We start from the raw sequence: 26520 nt of genomic DNA, 5'->3' as shown, positions 1-26520 counted from the left end.
TTGAATGTAATCATGAAGTGTGTTCGTATGAGTTTAAACACGACAAACGAGGCTTCTTCACAAAATCCTCATCCATGTTCCCACTTTATCTCACTCTGTTCTGACTGGTCGCTCACTCTCCTGCACCAAAGTCCAGAGAGAAGATCAGATGTGTGAGGTTTACAAAGTTCACTTCGCGCAGCAAACACACTCTTTAGATCATCGATGTAAGTAGATGTTCCCGCTGGCTGCCATGTTTCCACGCTGCGTCCATTTACATGTCAACTCTGAAGTGACCTCATGTATCCTGGGTTAGCCATCGTTATAAAGAGAAAGATTCAACAGCACTTTGTGTACGACTCATTTACTGGGAAACAAAAACGACACCGACGGTAAAACATGTGCGTTTGCTCCAAGTCTTAAATCCAAGGTTCAGCATCGCGTGACCTCAGAAATTCCGAGTTCCGATGAGAAATGGAACGCAGCATCTGTAACTCATACAGCTGCACTTCAGAAATCATGAATAATCATGAATAATCATGAAGTATCCTTTTAATGTGGAGCAGGTTCTTTAGTTTTTGTTCTCAGTGGGAATGATTCACAGGACTGACCTGTAACTGAGCCCAAAACAAATAAAAGCCTTTCTATGACTCACTTGTCTGTATTTGATTTGTGTAATTAAGGCTTTAACAACTTTCTCACTGAACATCGGGACACAAGGATCAAAAACCAGTTTAACTGAAACTTCCTTTCACTCGCCGCTGTCCTCGCCCTCTGAGGCGTAAAGACGTTAGAACGTGTCATGTGACCACTCGTCATCAGGTCACCTTCCTTTTTGCCACAGTATGGTTTGCAGGAATGCTGCAGCGCCTGTCTGACTTCATTATTATTTACTGGCTGCGACTGTTTGCCTTTGAATGAACTGCGGAGGGTTCTCATGGACCTGTGGGGGACAGGGGGCGCTACAGAGCTGGCAGTCATCTACTTCATTTCATTCACACCAGAATGACTGATGAATGTCACTCACTGGACCTTTAACCAGTAAAACACAGTGCAGGACATAAAACAGGTCAATCGTGGAACGTGACAATGGTTTTATTTGATGTTTCCTTGTATAAAAGGATTGAAATGAAAGGCCTGAGCTTTGGTTATTGTGTCGTTACTGACAATGAGGAAACTCGCTGATACGCTGATGTCCATGGTCTCCAGTCTCCAGGAACAAGGTTTTAAACCAAGTATTAAAACAAGCCTTGTATTGATCATGATGGAAGTCTGTCCAGTTGTTTCTGAGCCCCTGAAAATAAAGTCTAAAATAGATTCTTTTGTTCAATCCCTCAAATTAAAGATGAGAGTCCACACTTGAACTACATCCTGATTGTTTCACTTCAAACTCCTTGTGGTTCTGTACAGAGGCAGATACTTCACTGTGTATCACCTGAGAGTCTCAAATGAAACCAGGGAACTCAGTCCTGTGCGACTCAGATCTTGTTGAAAGCAGCCACGTCCACAGACTGAACCCAGTCCTCAAAGCCGGTGATGGCTTCCTCCAGCAGATCCGTGCCCACCTTGTCGTCCTCCACCACACATCCTATCTGCAGCTTCTTGATGCCGTAGCCCACGGGCACCAGCTTGGCCCGCCCCCACAGCAGTCCGTCCATGCGGACGCTGCGGACGCACTCCTCCAACTTGGCCATGTCCGTCTCATCGTCCCAGGGCTTCACGTCTAACAGGATTGAGGACTTGGCTACGAGAGCTGGCTTCTTGGACTTCCTTGCGGCGTACTCAGCGAGCCGCTGCTCCTTGAGTTTGGCCGCCTCTGCGCTCTCCGCCTCGTCGTCCGAGCCAAACAGGTCAATGTCGTCGTCGCCGCTCGAGACGTCGCTGGAGAGATCCGCTGGGAGGACAAACTGAGAGGTGGCTGATGGGAGGTGAGCTCGCTCTCTCTGGAAGGACTGGACGTGTTTGTACCAGCGAACGAGGTGACACAAGCTCCCAGAGGGAGCAGAGGGGACGGCGTCGAACACGGACACGTCAGCCTGAGAGGCTGTGAAGCCCTCCATGTAACTTTTATCTGCTAGAAAATCATTGAGCGCTTTGAGGCCGGCCGGCGTGCTCACGTCACCAAACACAGTTTTGGTAGAAGCTGGGTGGGAGGCCGGCGCCGGGCAGGAGGCCGGCGCTGGGCGGGCTGCCATCTGCATGGGGAAGTTGTGCACGATGACTTCCTGCATCGGGACGTCGTGTGTGAGAAGGATTTCTGCAGAGTCGCCACTGGAAGAACCAACAGGTTATCAGTCACTGAGGGTAATCAGCATGCACTTACCCCAGGGCACAAGAAAGCTAAATGAAGCCCAGGCATGCAAGTACAAGCCCACACACACACACACACACACACACACACACACACACACACACACACACACACACACACACACACACACACACACACACACACACACACACACACACACACACACACACACACACACACACACACACACACACACACACACACACACACACACACACACACACACACACATCACAAACACAAAGGAGACTTGTTCATTTTTAATTCTTCTGACTTTAGTAGAAACAAACGTGTCACTGATTAAAAAACACACACTGGCTAGATGCACACACACGCACACACACACACTAGTGCTATAATGATTAAATGATTATGAATCAATGACCACATTTATTGCCAAACTATTTTGATGATCAATTTGTTTTTGGTTTTTTTTCCATGACAAAGAAACAAAAAAATCTGAATCTTTGCTTTGAGCTCAAAACAAGACGTTTGACAAGTTTGACGGATACTGATTCACCATTTTCACCATTTTATGGACCAAACAACAAATTGATCAATTGAGAAAATAATTGGCAGATTAATCAGTGATGAACATAATGATCAATTAACAATTGCAGCCGCAGCACAAAGTGTATAATTGAATGTGCATTTTATGTGGAAGTTTAAGAAGAAGGTGAAATCACAGGAATGGTTCGATGTCCATCTCCAGGGCCGAGCAGGGCAGCGTCAGCTCGAAGCGGGTGATGACGTCAGGATGGAGGACTCCCAGACGTCCCACACACTGTCCACGCACAAAGACCTCTGCACAGCGGCCGCGGAAAAAAGTGCAATCTAAGAGACAAAAAAACAAAACAATGATCACTTTTAAGAGACAAGACAATCACAGAGAGTGGGAATAAGGACATCATTTCACACATTAATGAACTTCCATTCAATTATTCTAATGTCCACTGACGTGTATGTCATGTCCAGTCCCCCGGAGCAAATTTTAGGATTAAATTTATTTGAAATCACGTTGGGGTGTAGGTGTTATTTAAGAGTTAACAGTTATTTAAGGAGCAGCTAATGTCAGACCATCTGCAATGTGATGTTGCTTCATTAGGAGTTCTTTGATCCGTGAGGTGACGCCAACACTGAGTCCAAGGAGAAATGACATCAAATATCCTCGTTACTACTTCATATTCAGTCACTTGTTCAATACGACAACTATAAGATGTACATTTGCCAACTATTGTATTAATATTCGTTATTTACTCCTTTATTGATAGATGGATGTAAAAATCACACTGATGTTTTCTGTAAACTACTCACTCTGCCAAACCAAAGTCTACAGAGAAACTTTGTTTAATGAAGCGACAGAGGAGCAGAACTATTGTTAAAATGTCTTTCACATAAACTTAGACTTTAATCAGACTATTGTTACGTGGTTTACTAACAGCCATGGTTTGAGTGAAAGTGAACTCATACAATAACCACACGTAAAATACCAAAACAAGCACTTTAACCCGGGGAACATTAAATGATGAGATTTCTGTGCATTTGCACAAAGAAAGAAGTGAAAGTAAATGATTGTGACAGCAGAATGTAAATATGATTCATTTATTATGTATGATGTCATTCACACCTGGCCGTGGCTTCTCTTATTGAAACTGTAATGTAATGACTTGTGTTTAAGCTCATGTTTCCCTCTCTTCACACAGTTGTACATGTATTGACCGTCAGCTGCTGACTCACTCATTTGTCTCTTAAGTATTGATGTGGTGCTCACATCACAGAGATCACGGTCTCTGTGGTGCAGTGTGGGTGTTACTGTGCTTCCTGTCTTGTATGATTCTCTCTTGATGATGCTCTGTTCGCCCACATTACACTGAGATCTGCATTAAAGCCACAGGAGGACGGATGACTGAGATGAGGCTTTTCATCAGACAGAGAGGCCATCTCTTCCTCTCTGTGATTTATTGTGTTTATTTTATATACAGAGCATGCCACGTCTTCTTCTTCTATCTATTTTTTCATGATAAAAACAAGATTTCCGATTGTTTCAGCTTCTTAAATGTGAGTATGTTCTTCATTTCTTTGCTCTGCATAATCATTAAAAGTAAATCATTTCGATTTGTGGTCAAAACAAGACATTTGAGAACATCATCATTTCCAGATTTGACGAACACTGATCAACATTTTTTAAGGTTTTCTGAGATTTTTATGAACGATTAATCGATTAAGAAAATAATGGTTAGTTTCAGCTCTAAAGTCAAACCTTCATTACTCCAAATATATCTCAGATGTAAAAGGAATGAAAAGTAAGTTTGTGGCCACTCAACTTGAGCAGAAGAAACACTGATGACATCATATACTGATCTACATTATACAAACAGGTTATTATTGGATGCAGCCATGCAGGTACTGTATTCATAGAACTACTCTGATACTGCTGCACTTTACTGATGTTCAGGTGATCTGAGCAGGTGTGCGGCTTTGTCGCCATGTCAGCACTTTCAAAATACTTAAAAGGGGAATTCTGGTATTTCTTGACCTGGGCCCTATGTTTATAAATGTAGGTGTGTGCGTGAAAAGCACTTACAAAAGGTTTCAGAATCGGTCCAGTGGATCGCCTCAGGCGGCAGCCACGACACGGTGTAATCCTATGGGGCAATCCCAGCAGAGGGATTATACCCAAAAAAGTGCTTGTTTTCACCAATAAATGGCTGAGATTGTTATTGTCAAACAATATTGGAATTCCCCTTTAAGATCACGCTGACGACAAAGGTAGAGCAGACAGTAACCTGTGCTCTGCTGGACTGTCAACAACAAGAGGAGAAAACACACAGCAAAGGATTTGCCACTAAATATGAAGTATTATTCATTTAAATCCAACACTTTTCCTCACCTAAAACTGCTGTTTGTTGTTTGAAATGTTTAATATATCTGGATGTAAATACCTGCAAATAAAAGCTGAAATAATAAGATGAATACTTACATTCATCTTTAGATGTTTTACAGCAGAAATAAAGGAATATTCCTCACAGGCAAATAAAAGACCCTTTTCAAATATTATTAAATACTCATTACTCCAAGTAAAAAAAAAAAAGGGGGTGTCCCTAGTTTTAATTGTGGAATTTTGGATAAATCAAGCAAAAAGAAAATCATCTTTCTTTAATCTAAATGACTCCAAACGATTATTTCTCCTCCACACGTGGGAAAAAAGACCAATTAGTGACAGAACAATAAAAATGTCACAGGTCATTACTCTGAGGCAAACATGGATTTTCTGTTAATGTAAGTGTGAGAGAGGTGTACCAACCATCCACTGTGTGTTTGTGTGTGTCAGGAGTAAAGGTCACTTTGGTCCACATGGATTAAAAAGCCTCCGTACACACACACACACACACGCACACACAACACACACACAAACCTGGTCGCCAGCATCAGAGGCGTTTGCTCACTTTGTTCAAACACGCGGACAGAAAGACGGACTTGTCAGGGACTTAACAAGATGCGGGGGTTGTCTTGACGACGGCCCCATATGGCACCGACGTGGCTTTCCTCCCATAGTGCACTGCTTCTTCCCACGCTGCCTTGCTAATGGCTTCCAGAGCCCACTGCTTAGATGTTCCCTCATCACTATGGATGAAGGCTTACAGTATACACTGACTGCACTTTTAAATGTCTCTCTGTGTGTGTATGTGAGAGAGAGAGAGACAGACAGACAGACAGACAGACAGACAGACAGACAGACAGACAGAGAAGGTAACAGGGAAGATCAACCATTTATTTCTGTCTCTGTTACTTGAATAATATCAGTGGAGTGCACTTGCGTCGGTTCTCACGTCATCTACTTGTACCATAAGCATGTCGCCATGGCAACAGTATAAATAGCACTGGTGCGTCTTAAATAACCAATCAGTCAATGAAAATCCTACACTTGAGCCAGACCAGTTTCCTGCTCACACACTTACATCACTTTACTTTCACTTCACTGTCAAATATTGTTGTATATAATATAATATAATACAGTTCGGATCTCTGCTCATTTCAGACAACTGGACAGAAACTGAGTAGAGGTTTCTCGACTTGTTAAAAAGGATCAACTGAAACTGAGCACAGAGACGGGGACAACAACATGTAGGTGAATACTTCCCTGATGCACAGGAGGAAGCAGAAATACAGGAAGGACATCAACACAGCAGCAGACAATGGCACTACCTTATTATAATGCACCACTTGTTTTACACAACACAATAAAACCCAACAAACAGGAGTCTCAACCTGAAATGAAGTCTCATCAACTACTTCTTATTATGCTTTATTCATTTAAATCAGTCTGAATGCTCATGGTTCTTGTCCCGTCTGATTTGTTGTTAGTAACGTCAGCATCTCTGATATTATCTTTACACAGATTTGTTATTATATACTTCATCATATACCTCAGTTACGTACGTGCGTGGCCGACACGGCACCAGCTGAGACACTGAGGTTCACTCACAGTGGTTCCCATCGGCAGTCACAACAAAGCACAGCATTAAAGTCTAACTAAACCCCTAAACCACTATGTTTCAGGTATAAACCAGTGTACATGGTATCTCATAGTGATTTGAACATGTTGATGCAGGTGCACATCTTCACAGTTTATGTAAAGTATTGAAATGATACATGTGATACAAATCTACTGCATTCAAATGTTGCCATAAGCATCACTCGTAGAAGAGATATAGAGAGTGGGGTCAGATAAAAACTGACATTATCGAGTATATAAATGACTTTGCAAAAACAGTGTCACATGACCACTCGTGGGCCGACATTATCACGTGACCTCTAACTAGCCTCCTCCCTGTCACAGAGCATCTGAACGTTCACCCAGAGTTCAATGTTTCTACAAAGTAGTTCAGTTATAAGTCTTTGAATTTTGAACTGAATGAAGTTTAAAGAAAAATGACTTAAACAATTAAAACAAAAAGTTTAAAGGATATGGACTAATTATCGCTGCTGTAAAAATGTTATTCTTTTTCATCCACACTCATGCAGGAGCTGTTGCTCTGTCACCTCTCTCTCTCTAAACCTTGGTGTCAGATTTCACTACCAGACCACGCCCCCTCACTGCTCTGCACCCTCCCTGCCATTTTTCAAAAGCAGCTACGGGCGGAGGAAGCCTCAGGAGAGGGAGCTTAGTTAATGTTTGCTACCAGACTACACTCATGTCAAGTGAAATGGATGAGAGTCACAACTTCGCTGAATAGCCCCCCAGTGGCAAAGTCCGTTATTGCAGGCCTAAATGAACATAATCAGCACATGGGAACATGAAAACCTTTAATAATGTATGAAGGGCTAAAGTAGTAAAGGTCACGTATGGAACAAGAGAGTGAGTCACACAAACATACTCTCTTTCCTAAGCGACCTTTGCATTGGACACAGTTGTTAAGTGAAACGCAGGCTTATGTCTCTTAAGTGACTTTTTTCCACTCACTCATTATTTCATCCTTTTCACGTGTGAGTGGAGGAAACTCAGTCGGCATGTATTCCCTCAGCTCGCCCTCCTCTGTGCTGGGTGTGGCGTGAGTTAGTCATAGTGCTGCTCTGACCTTGACATATCCTGAGGGTGTGTATTTATTTGTGTGTGTGTGTGTGTGTGTGTGTGTGTCAGGTGAGCTCTCAGACTGGGTCATGACCTTGTAATGGGGTTAAGGAGGGGCCAAAAATGAGGGAAAGATTAGGCTAATGGTGCATAGCATGTACAGGAAAGGACATAGACTGCTTTGTGTGTGTGTGTGTGTGTGTGTGTGATGCATTAGAGAGCTGCACTACCACGACCTGAGGGCCGCATGCAGCCCACACACAGTAGTTGTGCAGTGCCCACCCACTTACTATCACCAATAATACATATTTTACAGCATATTGTGCTGATAACAGGGGATGAGTGTTGAAATTGTGAGTTTACACCAGTTGGTGGCAATAATGCACCAAATGTTAATGACTTAATCAGAGAGCTGATAAAAAAGTGTTTGTTTACTTTGTTTTCTGATGTCATTTAGTTCATTTTAAAACATGTTGCTTGAAAAACATTGTGAAAAAATGATTTGTTCCGTTACAAAAGAAGAAATGTGTTCATATGCAAAGTAAGTGATTTACTGTAATGGCACATTTTGTGAATAAAGCATCATTTTGTAATTTTATATCTTTGACAATTCATTTGTCTAATGATGTTTGGTCTTATGCTTTTTACTGTCAATGAGGGAAATACAGTAAACAGCCACATCTTTAAGGCTAAGTATAATATTCAATCAACAAACCTCATTTATTCTTATGAAGGGCTCATGAAATTGTCCTTGTACTGCAGTGCATTTAAAATGTTTTGTTATTGAATATTATGATAATTAATATGTGTTTTTAAACTAAAATGATTAATTTTTAGGTTGTGGCCCATGAACACGGAGATATTTTTCTGCATTAGAGCATGTCCATGTTTCTTGTCAGCATGTGTGTGTGTGTGTCAGACGGACAGTGTAAGAGCTCAGCACTGCAGTGGGTGACGTGACTCTCCCCCTATGTTGCAGACAGTACATTCTCTCTCACTCACACACACACACGGCTCACTCGTCACCCCCTCCCTTTCTATTTTCTGCACTCTCTCGTCTCATTTCACCCCTTCGTCTGTTCATCGGTCTGCCTTCACCCTCTTCTCTCTCATTCACTGATACTGGAGCCCATTGATTTACAGTCTGAGAGCAGAATCAGGGGGAGACGTCCTACAGTGTGACCTTGGAGCGTGAAAGGGGGAGACGAGACGGAATGGAATGGAGAAAAGAGGTAAATGGAAAGAGTGAGTGAGGAATCGGAGGAAAACTCTGATGATGTTTGAGAGTCAAATCAAACCTTCATGATCATTAATCTCACAGGATTAGATCACCAGAAAGAATAAGACATAATCAACTCTAACATTAATGTGCCAGTCACATTCTCACTGATTTACTTCAACAAACTGTGAAAATAATATCCATTAAGTGGGAAAAATGACTGTTTGAATGTGTATTGTTGTTATTTTCAAGCCCGGCCCTCTTTCCTCTGCTCATCCACGTGTGAAAAACAAAATGCTTCGGTCACGTACGACCCTTACAGAACAATCATTTTCTGAATCACAACAATGTCACGATCAGTCAGAAACGACGGCGATAAAACACCCACAGAGTCACAGCAACTTTCACAGACACAGTTATAATTCTCTAAACGACCAAAGCTCAGTGGACAGAACCGCATATAACGTTAAAATCAATTAAAACATTTTAATTAAAAATAATAATTGGAATGGGATTATAGAGGAAAAATGACAGCTCTAATAGTGAAGTTGTGGCCCATAATCCATCAACCACGAGGGCTGAGCTGACACCTATGATTCTGAGCAAAATGGTGACACTTTATTCTAAAGTAGTCCACAGTGAGCAGCAAACATGGCACCATAGACGGAGGTCGTGATAATGTATTTAGTAGGAAAAAAAAGGCATTTTTTAGACAGCACATGCACCAGGGATCAGTTTAAAAAAATCTCACTAAAACATGGCTGTCAGAGGAAAAAACACTTAACTCTTGCTCTCCTGCATCAAAGGCCATAAAGAAAACGTGTGTTTTTAGATCACGGGGACCCAGGAGCTGCTACTCATTTCTGTCACTGAGGTAAATGCCATAGGATTTCACAAAATAATACATGTGAGCGAGGCAGCTCTCCTGTGTGATTCTCTCTACGGACTCTACGGACTCTATGGACTTGGACTCTGGTGTGGGGAGTGAGCAGTTAACACAGCTCACAGGACACTCTCCTGTTTCCAGTCAGAAAAGGCTGTGGAATGGCGAGATAAGGCTGCAAACATTATTCTTAAACTATCCTAGACTCACAAGACATCTTAGCATCTTACAAAATGGCCCTCGCGTATGCCTGCGCAGGGTCACACTGCGTCTGCGTCACACAGACTATAGAGAACATCTGCAGACACGTGTGTGTGTGGGAAATGTGACCATGGCCTGAAGCTACAGTGGTTTTTTTAACATCTCAGGCTGGCTCCTGGTGCAGGGAGCAGCGTCAGTGCCGACCATACATCAGTACCGTAAACAACCACAATTCAAAACATCAGACTATCTCTTTAATATTTCTCATGACTTTTCCTCCAAAAAAAAGTCACCATATTTAGAACGTCTTTGTTGTATCTCACTAGAACGTTCAGATACATGGCTCCCTGTGACTTCTGATGAAACTGCTCTGTTTTGTCTTTAAGTTTTCAAAGGATGTGCACAAATATGGGTGTAATAAACACAGGGATCAGATAAAAGGCTCCATCTGTATTCATATCTAACACTGAGCATGAATGAGGCAGAACAGGCGGTGGCTTTGTGCCCGCTGAACTCCATGTTTCACATTAAGATTGATGGCCATTTCATTCTTTTATGACATTTTGTTTTAATCTGGACATAAAATGAATTCTGGAACATACGCCTCGCCCACACATAATCTGCACTATGAAAACAGTGTGATTGATTTGCTGAGTCATGCCTCGATACTGTTGGCTCGTGTAGGTTTCCAGTATCTGTCTGGTTTTTAATGCACAGACAGTATCAGATGATTGTACACAGACACACTATTAACTGTATCATTTATTCCATAATAAAGATGGACCAGGTGTTTTGTCCCGCCTTTCACTCAATCAAAATTTTAAGACCAGTTCAAAAATTGCAAGAATGTACATTTTGCACTGTTGGATCTTAACAAGGTTCTAAGTCGTGCTTCAAAATGCAAAAAGAAGAAATGGGAGTGAGACAAAAAAAAATTTGAGTAAGCAATTTGTTAAACTGAAAACAGGCTGTTCATCAGCTGATCAAAAGTTTAAGACCACAGCCTTTAAAAGTCTAAATCTTCACAAAAATGTGGATTCAGTGCCATTTTCTGTCAGCTATCCACACTGTCATGACCTCCTGATGGCAAAGGCAAAAAAGCTTTCTGTCGGACTGTTGAGCTGCATCAGCAAGGCCTCTCGCAACGTGCCATTGCACAGAAAGTTTTATTCTCTGATGTGAAAAAATGTAACCTTGTTGTTCCTGATGGCTTTCAACATTATGGCATGAGCAGGAGATCTCACCTGAGATGCTTTCTAAACGGCACAGTGGAGGGGGCGCCACCTTTCAGTGTCCCATGTTTGGTGCTCTCGTACAAACTCCAAACGGGCAATTTTCTGCCGTTGAAAGGAGACGAGGCCTTTGAAGACATTATTTGTTCTTAAACCCTTCTCTCGCAGATGCCGTCTAATGGTTATGGGACTGCAGTTGGCACCAGTGACAAGCTTAATTTGGGCCGAGGATTGTCCCGTGTCTTGACGGACAGCCATTTAGATCCTCCGGCTCAGGGTCGGTGACATTTTTTTGGGTCTATCACTTGACTTTTTTTGTTCCATAACCCTCAGGATCTTTTAAGAAGTTTAAAATGACTGTCTTACTGCGTTAACCTCAGCAGCAATGGCACTCTGCGAGAGGCCTTGCTGATGCAGCTCAACAGACCTTTGCCAACAGACCTATATATATATATATATATATATATATATATACATATATACATATATATATATATATACACATATATATATACATATATATATATACATATATATATACATATATATATATATATATATATATATATATATATATATTTATATGTGTATATATATATATGTGTGTGTGTGTGTGTGTGTGTGTGTGTATATCAGGGGTCGCGTTAACCGAATATTTTCCGTCATTGACCGTTTTTTTAAAACGGTGACGGAAAAATCTGAGAGCCATCCGTCATTTTGACAGATTGCAATTCACACCCCTAAAAACTATGTTGATAAAAGAGGTGAAAAAAGAGGGATAGATGCAGATGCAGGACAAACTCAGCCCTTGGCCTCAGTGGCAGTAAGGAGGTTAGGCGAGTTCAGTGGGAGCGGGAGTTCTCCTGGCTGAGGAGGGAGGATAGAAAAATGTTGTGCGACAAAATAAAGATTCCCATCGGAGAATCTGAGCATCATTTCTGACCTGGACACCGTACTCAATGCATCTCGCTATCCTTGTAGTGCTGACAGCGTGTTAAAGAGCTATGGACAGGAGGCTTTGGAGCGCGTCTGTGACCGGTGCAGCTGATCCACTGGTGCAGAAGGAGCGCATGTTGCGGGATTTCCTACCACGCGCAACTACGCGCAAGCAGGCACGCCATTTAAGTCCATGTGGACCAGGAGGAAGGTGTGAGACTGTGCGTTTAGGCCACAGGTGAACTGTTCATATTCCACTGCAATATGAACAATGCAATTGAATATGTCATTATTATCATTTAAAGTGACCGGTAAAAATTGATTATCACGGGATTTTTATGACCCTGTCAGTCAAAATGACAGACAACGAAAAAGTCTAGCGCAACCTCTGGTGTATATATATATATACACACACACATATATATGTATATGTATGTGTATATATATATATATATATATATATATATATATATATATATGCATAATGCCTATATAAGCAATCAGAGCTCTTTCAATCCACCTAAACACATTTATTTGGTATTTATATTAAACATCTATCATGTATATATGTTTATAATAATAATAATAGTACAAAGTGCATATATTTAAATATAATACAGAAAAGCTGTAAAAAAATGTCATTAGGGATAAATTTGCTCTTTTCACAATTTAAATAGTGAATTAGCTAAGGATAGTTTGTCATCTTAAAAAAGTGCATCCCTATATAAAACACAGATAATACACTGATGAAGACATATTTTAATATCCAACAGAGCAGAAAGTCTATGTCGATCTAACCTGAACCACAAGCTATAACTTGATTTAAGAGGTTAAATGTTTTATTTTGCCCCTAAATTACTGAATCTGAATTTATATAGCACTTACAGGGCAACGCAACTCCACATGCTTCACAGGATAAAAACATAATCAAGGAATAAAAACATAATCAAGGAAAACAACCCACCACCACCACCCACCCAACAATCTCAGCTGACACATGGTTGGTGTTGTGTGAAGTGAGGAAACACCATCATGGAAGCTTTTCCTCACAATACTGTGCAGGTAAATGTTCAAATGTTCTTCAGTGAAAGGAGGTAAACTACATTACCCCCTGGAAACAAACCTCATCATAGCCTACAGATGCATAATCCTTTACTTCTTAGATTTATTTGTTCATCAGCATGTTCTAGATCCCAGGAGACTCAAACTGGGATTACATGACACTCGCCATAAAAGCTAGCTTCAGTACAGGTATGTATCCTGCTGTCCCCCCTCCCTCCCAGGGTTCTTACCGTCTGCAGCCTGGATGTGGTAGCCCTCAGCCCGGCCGGGCTTCACCTCCAGCAGTTGCATGGTTCGGTCCAGCAGGCCGTGGATCACCTCAAAGCCCGGGCTCTTGTTGTAGTAAACGGCACAGAAACGCCGGCTGTTCTTTGCTCCAACATCTGGATGGTGGGATGGGGGGAGGGTGTATTAGGAATTGGGCTTAACCAGTGAATTACTTGTTTGGGTACTGGGTTAGTACGAAAAATAAATACATGTTCAATAAATGTTATTCTACTTTTTATTTAAGGGGATATAAATTATTTTTGTGTTAACTACATTACTGGTTGAGAAGTTAAATCAACAATGCTGTGATTTCAGTCATCATTTTCATGTTTGGGAAACAATATTCAACATTTTGTGCACAATCTTCTGCATTTCATGAACAAAACAACTCATCGATCAATGAAGAAAATAATCAGCAGATGATAATAACCAAATAACAAGCTAAGACACCAGTTTCTTCAAAACAATAATTCACACATAATGTTATAGAAACAAATCAAAAGACTAATATCAGCTTCATTTGCTCGCAGCTCCCAGTGTGTGTGTGTGTTCTATAAGACACATAAATGCACGCACACGCACACGCACACGCACACGCACACGCACACGCACCTTTGGTCGGATCCTTCAGGACCACGTCAGATATCTCAAAGAGTCTGAGGGGAAGGGGCATCTTCCTGTTGGCAGCTATGGTTTTCAGAAGACCTGGCAGCAAGGTGGTGCGCGCCACCTGGTGGAGAAAATAAAAATAACTTTAACCTCTTATAGAGGGGAGGAGGGCACCCTCTACTGGAGAAACAAAATAACTTTATTTGAATGTCTAACTTTGCTTATTTTTCCACGTGTAACTATTAAAGAGAGAATTAGACCTTAAGGTTTTGACACTGCTGTCATTTTGTTTATTTTTATCATTTTTGATCAGGAAACATGTGTTTGTTCTGCAACTATAGGATTCACTTCATTAGCATCACAACTACTAACATATACAGTAGAAGCAAAACATTCCTCAGTTACTCTCACAGAGATTAGGGACGAAATGAAAACTGTTGGCAGAAACGGAAAACCGAAAATTCTTCAGAGAACACCCCCCTTGTTTACAGTATTTTGGATTAGCCCAACCCACAAGAGGGTTGGTGGTTTTATTTAATTTTGAGCATTGTATTTAAGGCTACAGTCAGTCCTCTAAGATCCATGACAAAGACATGGGCAGTGTGGCAGCATTTTACACAAATAGATGGCAACTAGTCAATTTTGAGTCGAAATTTCAGGGCTTCAGTCGACCAAGAATTTATTTGGTTGATTACAGCCCTTACTTACCTCAGTAACGTCAAATATATAGATTAATATTCATGCTTCAAAGAATAAATCAATCTATGAAACTGTTTAGGAGGATCTCATGGAACACATCAGACAACGAGAGTGCATGTCCCTCGTCACTCCTGCACGCTGACAAACTGCTCATTCATTTGTGTACATCGCCATGTGTTTTATATTAGTTCAGTGAGTGAGTGCTTTATTGACTATATTGTTTTTTGATGTTGTTAATGTAATTGTTGGCTCGGTCTTACTTCAAAAGATTTCAATCTCAATGCGACTTTCTAGTAAAACAAAGGTTTACAAAAAACAAAATGATTGACTTGTTTACCTGAAACTCTGCTGTCTTGGGGTTGGAGATGTGAACCGCCTTAGTGTCTGAAATCTTCCTCCCAAGCTTATCTGCTATATCATCTTGAGAACACTAGGAAAACAACAGAGACATCAAGTTCAGCATCTTTTTCAAGGAAAGAAAAAGTGTATTTCTGTGTTTTAGTGTCAATCCCTCACCAGAGCAAAGTTGAGGGCCTCCGTGAAACCAGCAGCTGCCAGGTCTTGTCTCAACAGCTCTGTCAGTTTATTCAGTGGGAACTATGAAGACGTAAAGTCCACACATTAGAAAACACTGTCATACATTCAGCCACACAAACACACACATGAATCCTGAGCGTCCGTGTACCTGGTTGGCTACGGTGTAGGTGCGTGGCGTGGTGTGGGGGATGTTGTTGAAACCGTAGGCTATGGCGGCATCTTCCATGATATCGCAGGCATGGATGACGTCAGAGCGCGTGGGCGGGATCTCAACCTCGATCTCGTCGGCGACACCTGTGGCCTCAGAGCGCAAGCACATCCTGGTGAGCAGCTGGGCGATCTTCTCTGTCGACTCACTGTCAGGAGGAAAAGAAACACACGCTGGTGTTTGCTCGGTGGTAAAGCAAGTCGTCTTTCATCTCCAAGGTTGTGGGTTTGATTCCTAGCTCTGCTAGTCTACATGCTGATTTCTCTTGGGAAGGAAACTTAACCCTGTGTGGTTGTCTGCGGTACCGACACATTGAGCACTTTCAGTGAAGACAAGGAAATAAACAGCTTTAGCCACTTAACCACTTAATTACAATATCTTAAGTATGAAACTGCTCACTGTCCTGCACCAAAGTCAATTGGTAAAATATGTGTTTTCATGCAGTGACGAGGGAACTGTTGGTCTACTGCTGCTTCATTTGTAAGTTTGTGTCATTAAGGTGAATCTGAACAAAGTTTTTCAAACACTGAAGTCATAGAAACAAATCATTTGAACTTACAGGTGAGGGCAAAGGTGGATCAACACCTCCTGTGTGCCATGATGTAAAACCTACTGAATTCTCAATGGACTTTGGTGTGGGGAGCGAGGAATATAAAAAGTGACATGCATTTCAGTTTCTGGCTTTCATACGCTGAGCTCAGGCAGTGGTATGTGTTTAAACATCGTAAAACCACACCTCAAAAAACCTGAAATATCACTTTAAAATGAGTAACAAGTGGAGGAGTAGCTAGAACGTTTAAAAAGGTTCTAAAGTGTCACACATTAGTGATTTAAGACAATTTGTGATGTGAAAATAAAAATATAAAATAACACTGAAGAGTGCAAACAAATACATCAGCTGAACAACAAACAATTTGAGCCACTTAAATTCATCGTTTCATTTTACAACTGAAATATTTGTGTTAACATTTAACTGTGTGTTGCACAGTGCAGTGTTATTCTTGTAATTTTCTTTATACAGTAACTATAGTCCAGAACATCCACTTACTTGATGCCAACTTTGTGGTTGATGAACTTGCTGGACAGCTTCTCCTTCCTGTACGCCAGCTCCTGAAGGACACACCAGACACATCATTAGAGGACAGCAGAAGAATTTCAGTTTTTTTAAAAAGAGGACAGTGTTGAGGAGAATGTAAATGAAGTCAAACACAGTACTGGGTATATGCAGGTCTTGCCATCAGGGTAAACCACCTCAGCCTCCTCTACCCTGAAAGAACAGGAGAGAGAATACATCACCCTCAAAATAATGTTTAGATTTTATTATTCAGATTTATGTTTTGCTCGAGTTTTCCTTCCTTTTTAAAAATTGTATTGTGCTTACATGTTCACAAAAAAATTATTCAATCATTCATTCAAACTCTTACCCTTCCCTCATTCACTGGTTTATTCTATCACTTTATTTGAGAGTAAAAGAGTGTGAGCAAAGGACATAAGACTTTAATCCTACATTAGAGAAACACAATATCTTGTAACTATATGCTCCATGTGTTTGGGTTTTTGGTTGCTCTGGGAGTTTACAGTAGGTTACAGCCCAAGGTAAACATGTTATGATATTGGTGATGATGACAGATGAAAACAGCCTTGGTTTCAGACCGAAAGCACTGCACGACACTAAGAAACCATGCGATAACGTCGCTGAATACTGTGATGCAGGACAGCTGTGTTACCTGGTTCATGCACTGATATTTCAGCCTGTAAACATTTAACTTGTCTGTGTCTGTGTGTGTGTGTGTGTGTGTGTGTGCGCTCACATACAAGATACATAACTGGGCAGGAAGAAAGGAGAGGAGAGAAACGAAGGAGAGGGCAGAGAATCTTGTATACTTGAGACAGAGAAGTGACTCACGTGAAAGGCTGTGAGCAATACTCGCTGAACATGGTCACCATCATGTCCAAGACAATCTTTGCCTGGAAGGAGAGCAAGGTCAAGTTAGAGGGCTAGTTCAGTTTGTTAGGGAAGTGTGGTTGTGTGAGGCACTGACACACAAACTCACTGAAAACACAGCTGCCAACAGGGACACAAGCCGGCTCAGTGAGAGCAGACTATCTACATTTCATTTTATCAAGTGAGGCTTTTGTTAAGTGACTAAAGTGGTTTGTGGTTAGAGAAGGGATTCGGTATCTGTCCGATACTGGTAAAGATAAAATTGAAACATTCAATACAATTCAAAAATCCTATATATACACTGCATGCTTCACTATGCACAGACTGTAAAAATGTAAATAAAAATCAGCAAAAGCTTTTTTTTGGACTGTTTTTCTTCTTTTTGGGAGAACAATGTTTGTTGCACAGATGGAGAATGATGTCTTTGAAACGACTCAACACTAATGTGTTTTTAAAAGCTTCACAATTCATTAATGATCTACAATGACTGTATCAGACTAATGTCGGTAAAAGTGTGATAGTGGTTTGTCCGTGTGTCCCTGCTGACAGCCATGTTTTCAGTGAGAGTCGGTCTGAGGTTGGTTCACAGCACAGTCAGTGTCAGTACTTCACACAACCACACTTCACAGTCCACACAAAACATGTGGAAAGATGGATTTATTCACTGTACCTTGGTCACATCTGTTGCTGTGCACTCAACGAAGATGTTTTTTGTCTTCAGGCTGATTTTGGAATGATCTCCTGTAGAATAGAAAAGGCGGCCATTCATTTTCCAGCATTCTTCCAATGATTTCAATGATTTTATAAAAGAAAAAAAATGCTCTCTATATATCTCACAATTTCTGATTGTATTTGCTGGTGGTGGCATTTTCTTTAATTTAACTCTGTATTAAGAACAAACCTCTTGTTTGTTGTTGTTGTTGTATAATTGTTTCTCAGCAGCAGTATGTTTTAATTCTTATGCCTGGGCCATGTATGTCCTCTGCATGCATGCTGCTTTACTTCACACCGGCTTTACCTTTAAAAATGGCTCATGTAATATTTCATATGTAAGTAAATGCTAGGACACTTGACTGAATCTATGAATAAACATAGGTCTCACACATGCAGTGGAGTCACGCCAACATTTGCCAAATAAAAAGCGAAATGTTCCACAACACAGACGGGCTGCTTATGCATTTAGTGCTAGTGCTACCTCCACACTGCTACTTTTATTTTGAAAACTATGTTCTCAGACAAAAATGATCCAAATGATGATGATATTGTCTGTTTCTGTAATCTAAAAACAAAAGAGAAGGAAATACAATAATTAATCCTATCTCCATTTTCTAAAGATTGTATCATATTGTCAATCAGCAAATATTTATCAATAACTCTATTCTTAAACAGTATTTTAAAACTGTGAAAACTAAAATGTTTGTCCTCCTGATTATTTCATTGAAACATTGCATATTAGTTCTTGCCTCTATACTTTTTTTGCCAGTTTTATAAACATAATTCATTACATTTTAATGTATGTGATTTAATGAGCAGGACATTAGTTTGTTCTCTTTAGTGTATAACACTTCATTTGTAACGCTGTGTATATTGTGCATCCATACTAACACAACTAACTAAACTAACTAACTAACATTACTAACTACTGTAAGCACTGTAAATCATGTATTCATGATATCATTCAGGCACGCTGATATAAACATCGTTAACTGAGCTTTTTCAATCACAGCTGACGACAGAGTCCCAGCCGATAAGTCCAGACTCAATCACAGCCCCAGAGTTTTCAAACTCAAACAGAGTGGTGTGGATGTAGCCTGTGATTATACTACAATGACAGGAACAGATAACAAACACAGAGATGAAGATGGTTACCATTGATGATGGGAGGCATGGAAAGGACTATGCCGTTGCTGTCGTAGATGACAGGGTACACGGGCTTGTCTTCAATAATGTGGAGATAATGCCTCAGGTGGCTGTCTGTCTATATGCACCGGGAGAACAACACTGGGTTAGCATCAGACAAAAAGAAAAGACACTCATGTGACTGATGTGAGATGAACTAGCCGTGTACCTTGTAGAGGCTCATGAGCTGAGTGGCAGTGTATTCTTTGGTCTGGTTCAGAGGTTTGAAGCAGATGTCTCCAGGAGGTTTGGCTGTGTACGTGAAAGGACCAGAGATGGTGTCCAGGTCATGAGTCCCGATCGCCACGAGGCTCCTCTTCCTTCACAGAACACAATCACTGAATCAACATGATGAATTTGCTTTTACATTCAGTGAAAATCTACTCTTAGTGCTAAGATCACATGTATGGAGTGTGTAGAGTAAGCAAAAGCAATTATTGTTCTAATATAAATCACTGTTTAACAGGGTTACTGACCACAGGTAACTAAATACAAAAACTGTCCATGACAACAATTTTGCTCATCTTTCTTCAAGTTGGAAGCAAAGTTTAAAAGGTGGAACCAACACATTACACAGGTGACAACATTTCATCCGAGAGCCTTTTCTCAAAACTAAAAGAGCGACTTAAGCCATCGACCAGGCTTATTTCATCCTGGTGTCTCATCTGTTCAGAAAACAATGTGGTTTCACACTTATTCCATGTTATTATATATCTAAGACCCACTCTTTTATCATCAACCATCTGATATTCTTAAACCTGACCGAGCCACACCTCCTAATCTGAATAGGTTAAGATTGGCTTTCTCTGTAATTCTGAATTTGTTAGTACTGCTTCCATGAACCAGGCCTCTGGTCTGACCTGCAGATGTTTTGGTGGAGTTTCTCCTGCAGCTCAATGAAGCTGTCATAGCGCTCCTGTGTGAAGGTGATGTTTCTTAACACTGCTGCCACAGCATGCGGTCGCACTGCTGCCGTCTGCACAGAAAAATGGAAACACAAATGTTAACACAAAAATGAAACCACAATAAAACATTTATTCAATTTATTTCCTAAACTGAAGTCAATTTCAGACAACACATTGTTTGTCTACTGCTAAAGATTCTCAATTGTCACACCCACCTCCTTAGTGATGATGAGCTTCTGAGGCTCCCCACTGACTGGGCTGACACGTGTGTAGCGAGGTGCCTCCAGCCTGAAACACAAATAAAAGTATCAATAGTGAGTCCATCTGCATGTGTTTTACAAAGCAACTTATGCCCAAGAGAGTGAAACATGGTCAAAAGAACATTTAATGGCCAACATCTCAAACAGCTCCACATTTAAATCCTAAACACCCATTGGATTTCATCTGTGAGAGGACTAAGAATTATGCTTTAAAGTTATGGTCAGCACTGAATTCTATCTGCATGCCGGCAGCATCAGGAACCAGCTGGAGACACAGTCACCCTCTCTCACACAATGAAAACATGTCTGTCAGCGGGGACACAAAGAAAAAAACATTTTATTCACTTTACGGCTGCAACAATTACTCAATAATCAAATATGAAATGATTACTAAGTTGACTGTCAACTATATTTATACTCAATCCGTTTTTTATATATATACACACATATATATATATATATATATATATATATATATATATATATATATATTAAAACAAATTCCATGATTTATGATGCTTCTTAAATGTTTTCTTTTCTCAATATAACAAAGAAATCATTAAAATGAATGAATTTTGGTTTAAAAAAAAACAAAACAAAACATCATAATTTTTGAAGTTTAGGAAACATCGAGCAACATTTTATGACATTTTATGGACACACAAATAATCTGATAATTGAGAACACAATTGAAAGATGAATTGATTATTAAAATAATCATGAACTGCAGTCCTAATTCACTGAACGTCTCACCTAATAAAATCTACACCTGCTTAGGTCTATGACATATTAATAATAAATCTTGCTTTATCTCAGCCTTTTCACCCAGGAAACTAAAGTTTATAAACTACTCACTCATTCCACCGTCTATGCAGAAAGTCTGCATTTATAGGTCACAGGGACACAGGAGCTGCTGATGGACTGCTGCCTCTTTTGTAAGTTTGTGTCACTGAGGTAAATTTGACAAATCAAAATAACACATTTCACTCATGTGAATTTTGTGCTTAATGTTAACTAAGCATCACACTTTAGTTTCCAGTCAAAGAAGGCTCTCTGTCAACAAAATAAAGTGATGAACATATTCTTGTGATGTTGTGGACTTCAGCAGGAATAGATTTTATTAGCCAACTCCTTTATTAAGAAGCTACAATCTCATTTTCTTTGTGTTAAAATGTGGGGCAGCCATGTTTTCAGTAGACATTAAAAACGCAATTTGTGATTTGAAATTACAACTTGCTTATTTATATGGAAGGGAAACTAACTAATCAAATTATGACATGCATATACATGCAAAACGCATTGAATCAGAGTAAGCCATTTCGACATGCTGGAAACAGTAGAGGAAGCTTTACTTACACTTGAATAATAAACAATTGCCAGTTTTATCATCTATAGTTCTTTAAATATTGTCAGCTGCAGACCAGTTTTTGCTCCCACCCCCATTTCCAGCAATCTCAACAGCTGAAATACATCATGTTTACGTACAGCATACATGTGATGTGAACCCAAATCAGGAAGTGATTATTACAGTTGTTTACATAAAATCCAGTCAGAATGACCAGTATAAACCACCAGTCTCAAATCAATGTATTTCCAACAGACCAGAGTATTCTGACTGGTGTACTGAGATGAAATATTTTATATTGATCAGCTTTTATTGTGATAAATTATGTCCAAGTAAACAAAGCTACAGAGAGGCAAGTGTCCCTGTCTAATGCTGGTTCTAAGGACACACACAGCACAGTCAGTGCTGACTGTGTGTCAGCACCTCTGACAACCACAATTCAAAACACCTTTAATGTCTTTAATGCTCCCCAATTAGGAAACAGTGTAGTACAATCCACTCTCTCAAGTTAAACACTACTTACTTGTTCTTGAAGACCTGCAGTCCACGGACCAATCCCTCCAGACACAGCAGGTCATATCGATTAGCCGGTACATCGATCTTGTACAGGATGATGTCAGAAGCTCCTGATGCCTTGGTATCACCCTGCTCTCGGCTGATGATGTCCTTCTCAGAGGTCTGTTGTGATGGCAGATCAAAGTCATTAGTATAACTCAGACAAATATTCAGGCAAGCAAATCTTTTACACACAGAACAAAAAACAGGTGAAATGCATTATTTTTTATATTTTAAAAATCTGTACTGTCATCACTTCATATTGGGGAACCACTGCATCATCACATATACTCACAATCTCATCCAGCTCCAGTCCAAATTCAAAGCACAGCTCGTCAAACTCCTCATCGGCTAAAACAACATACAAACAGTCATTAATATTAACTTAATAAACGGCATCGTTTGCTGTCAAGTAGCCACAATATACTATTTATCGTTGCTGCTCGGTTCACAGTTAACTGACAGGAGAAATGATGCAATCACGGTGGCATCCAGTTGTCACTATGGTTTATAAGACATCGGTGGTCTTAATTGTCTACACGCGACTAATTCCACAGAAATAGAAAGTTGCCACGTGGCATTTATTGATCCCAAATAACTCACTATAATTATTCTGTATATAGAATGAGACACATTCTGACACCTCGTTCAAACTGGCCACAGCTGCTGCTGCTGCTGCTGCTGCTGCTGCTATGCTAACTATCAGGCAATGAGTTCACAGATTGCTTCGTCCTTCTGTGTCTTTAAGAGTAAAAGTGTCAGTTGTTAAACAGACATACTTGTTTGTGTACTTTGTTTGGAAATGCAGCGAATAAAACGTACTGAATGTTCTGCCCAAAGCGTTGAAGAGAAGATCCCGTTTTACTCCGACAGTCGGCATGTTGGCTGCTAATGCTAATCCTCCTCAGCCCGGCGAGAAAAGGACCCCTCTACTCGCCGGCTGTAGCTGTCTGAGCGAGGCCTGATTGAAAAGCATAAAACTACAGAGATTTGAGCGCATAAGGTAGATGGATGGACGGATGGATGGATGGATGGATGGATGGGTAGGAAGAAAGTCAAAGTAATAAACACTATTATGTATAAAGTGCGTTCAATACCCAACAGTGACCCACAATTCCTGGTTCCTCGAACGTTCCCTGAAGGTTTGCCCTATGTAGTCCTATGGTTGTCATGGAAAGTTTTTCTAACGTTCTCCCAACATTAGCTTTTGGTTCCCATTCTGTTCCCCTAATGTTGCTTCTGCCACAACCTGTATTCAACCTTTGTAGAACATTCTTTTGGTTTCATTAACATATGACAGCATATGGTATATATTACTCATTTTATTATTTTAAACTGTCTGCACATTAGCACTCATACTTGCAGTCACTGATTTAAAGTCTTATTTCAATAAACAAACTAAAAAAGAACATAGAAAATTTAAATGCAATTAAGTAGACACAGAAAAGATTATTTATAAATACATTTGAAATAAAAATAACAAGTGTAGAAAAAATGCTTGCCCATTCAGGTGAGGGAAGGAAGTGAGTGACAGGCCTGTAGAGCAGATCAGCCAAGCATAATAATGATGTGGACAATAAAGTATTGTAAATTTTTATTTAAAACTTTAAAGAATTAAGTTTAAATAAAAATATCTGAAACAAGTGAAAGAAAAGCCCAAAGCTCAAAGAACTGGTGGAAAAACCTGTCAGGGAACATTGTTTAGTTTATCATGGCAGTTATCGCTCAGGGGGGTGTGTCCATCTGTTTTCATCGTTACATATACATATGATAAGGATGTCACTGGATTACATTGACTGTAAATCTGCAGTTTTCATTCACATCTATGGACATAATAATAATATGGCAAAGCCTTATTATGAACTCTAACAAAAACATAATAAATCATAATTGAATGACAACCACGAAACAGGGAATCCTCACTTTGTAACCTAAACCCACTATAGACAAAAGATGTGAGACCAAAACCTTTTTTGATAGTTGATTACAAATCATTTACACATGTCGATCGGATTAATCAGGACAGATAATGAGTGAAACTCAGTCAGAAATGTCCATACACAATAATATTAGATTTTGATTTACTGCATTATAATTGATGACAAGAGTTTTATTATGTTTTTGAATGTTTACAAGGCTTTTAATTCAATTGAGACTTATAAAAGGCATATAAAATATAAAACGTTCAAAATGTACAAAAAAAACAAATAGTTAATTTTCTCTTTGAAATTACAATGATATTCAGGACGATATAAAGTGAATCTTCTTGTTCCCTATGAATTCCTCAGCTCAGGCCTAGCCTCTTCATTCATTCCCCTTAAAGTTTTACTCCAAAGTTTACAGATAATATATGAAGACACATGGAGGGAAACCACCACCCCACCAGTGGCTCTGAGCAGAACATTAAATGCAGAATAAAAGCAATTAAGATGATTGTTTTATTCCAAATTTAGCAACCTTTTCAGTTTGTCACAGTATACATCCCTGATTTATTTTTCAAACATTTAGACACTATCATATCACCTTCATCTGGAATACAAAAAAAGGCCCATGCCTCGAGAAATAATTATTTTAACCTAACGGTTGATTAGTCACCACCTGTTTGTCTGTCCATCTTGACCTGGGAGGTCCAGTCCATCCATACAAGACACAGATATTTCTGTCCAGCTGCTTGATAGTGGCGTTCTCACCTGATCCTTTTTTTACACACACAAACCAGGGAATCACTTATCACTTATCATTTACCAGGGACCTTGCTCACTGACCCTCCTGTTACAAGCCTAATTCCCTTCCACTTAGTCATGTGCTGCCCATGGTGGTGCAGGTGGATGTAGGAGGAGCCAAGGACCAATCAGTGACAAAGTCAAAGAAAAGAAATAAATAATTCCATTAATCTAATAATGTCTGTGTGCAGAGAGAGAGAGAGAGAGAGAGAGAGAGAGAGGGGGGGGGGGGGGGGGAGTGGGGGTGGCATGTGTGTGACAGGCAGCTCCTTTTGACCGTTAGTAACCCAGTCAGTCACCTCCTGCCCTGCTTCTGTTTGGGCCGGCCCCTTGCACGCGCCACTTCCACAAGTCCAATCATAACACAGGGAATGAACACAAAAAAATCGCTTCCTGGCTCAGACGCAAATTAAGAGCTGATGGACAATTCCTCATAGAAGCTGTAGTGACACACACACACACACACGGAGAGAGAGAGAGAGAGAGTGGGAGAGAGAGACAGAGAGAGAGACAGAGAGAGAGACAGACAGAGAGACAGACAGAGAGAGAGAGAGATAAATCACAGCATCAGATAGTGTAACCTGGTGCTCACTGACAGACTTCCGGGAACGGAGCACTCGCCGGTAAGTGTAACTCACTCGTGCTAGTTGTGAATAAAGTGACCGTTTACTTTCCTGCTCCCTGTAGTTAAATGCGCCACTAACTAACTATCGTGTTTTAAAATGACCATACAACATGTTTACTTTCGTTTAGTTGAATTGTGCTGTATATTAATCAAGAGTGCTACAACACGCAATTTTGAAATTTCGAACCGGATATAGTATCTTAATTGTGTGATATTTGAAATGAGTGAGCGCTGTGCTGCGGCTCAAACACTTATTAATAACTGACATTTCCACTGTGTGCTATTCACGTATTCATTTAGCCCTTGTATTTCTCGTCTAAACTTTGTTTTCTTAACACTCTCATTTATTCACCGTCATTAGAACAAACGTTCACTTCCTTGTGAACTTTTAAAGCTTGTAATTCAACTAGTTTAGTAATCAAATATTGTACATATACCTGTTGTGTCAAACTCAAATGACCTGGGGACCAATGTCTAGTCTGGTCGAGGGGCCGTAAGAGCCAAAGAAGTGTTCAGTAGAGAAAGTATTCAGTAACAGGTTATAAATT

General features: G+C 40.2%; 1 protein-coding gene across 1 annotated transcript; it reads right to left on the bottom strand.

Annotated features, from left to right (window-relative positions):
• Positions 1 to 1058: 1058 nt before the first annotated feature.
• Positions 1059 to 23581, bottom strand: farsb (phenylalanyl-tRNA synthetase subunit beta). Its single transcript, XM_058633883.1, has 18 exons — positions 23447 to 23581; positions 22920 to 22975; positions 22593 to 22747; positions 20680 to 20752; positions 20420 to 20535; positions 19729 to 19879; positions 19530 to 19638; positions 18331 to 18401; positions 17622 to 17683; positions 16931 to 16982; positions 16764 to 16825; positions 15656 to 15863; positions 15487 to 15567; positions 15308 to 15400; positions 14275 to 14392; positions 13626 to 13778; positions 2977 to 3124; positions 1059 to 2250 (listed from the first exon to the last, which is right to left on the bottom strand). The coding sequence occupies exons 1-18, from the start codon at positions 23502 to 23504 to the stop codon at positions 1458 to 1460; spliced, it is 2559 nt and encodes an 852-aa protein (XP_058489866.1). The 5' UTR covers positions 23505 to 23581; the 3' UTR covers positions 1059 to 1457.
• Between the last annotated feature and the right edge of the window lie 2939 nt (positions 23582 to 26520).

This window comes from Solea solea, chromosome 7 (genome assembly GCF_958295425.1).
Source record: "Solea solea chromosome 7, fSolSol10.1, whole genome shotgun sequence".
Classification (NCBI taxonomy): Eukaryota; Metazoa; Chordata; class Actinopteri; order Pleuronectiformes; family Soleidae; genus Solea; species Solea solea.
This window is presented reverse-complemented; position numbering and strand designations above follow the sequence as displayed.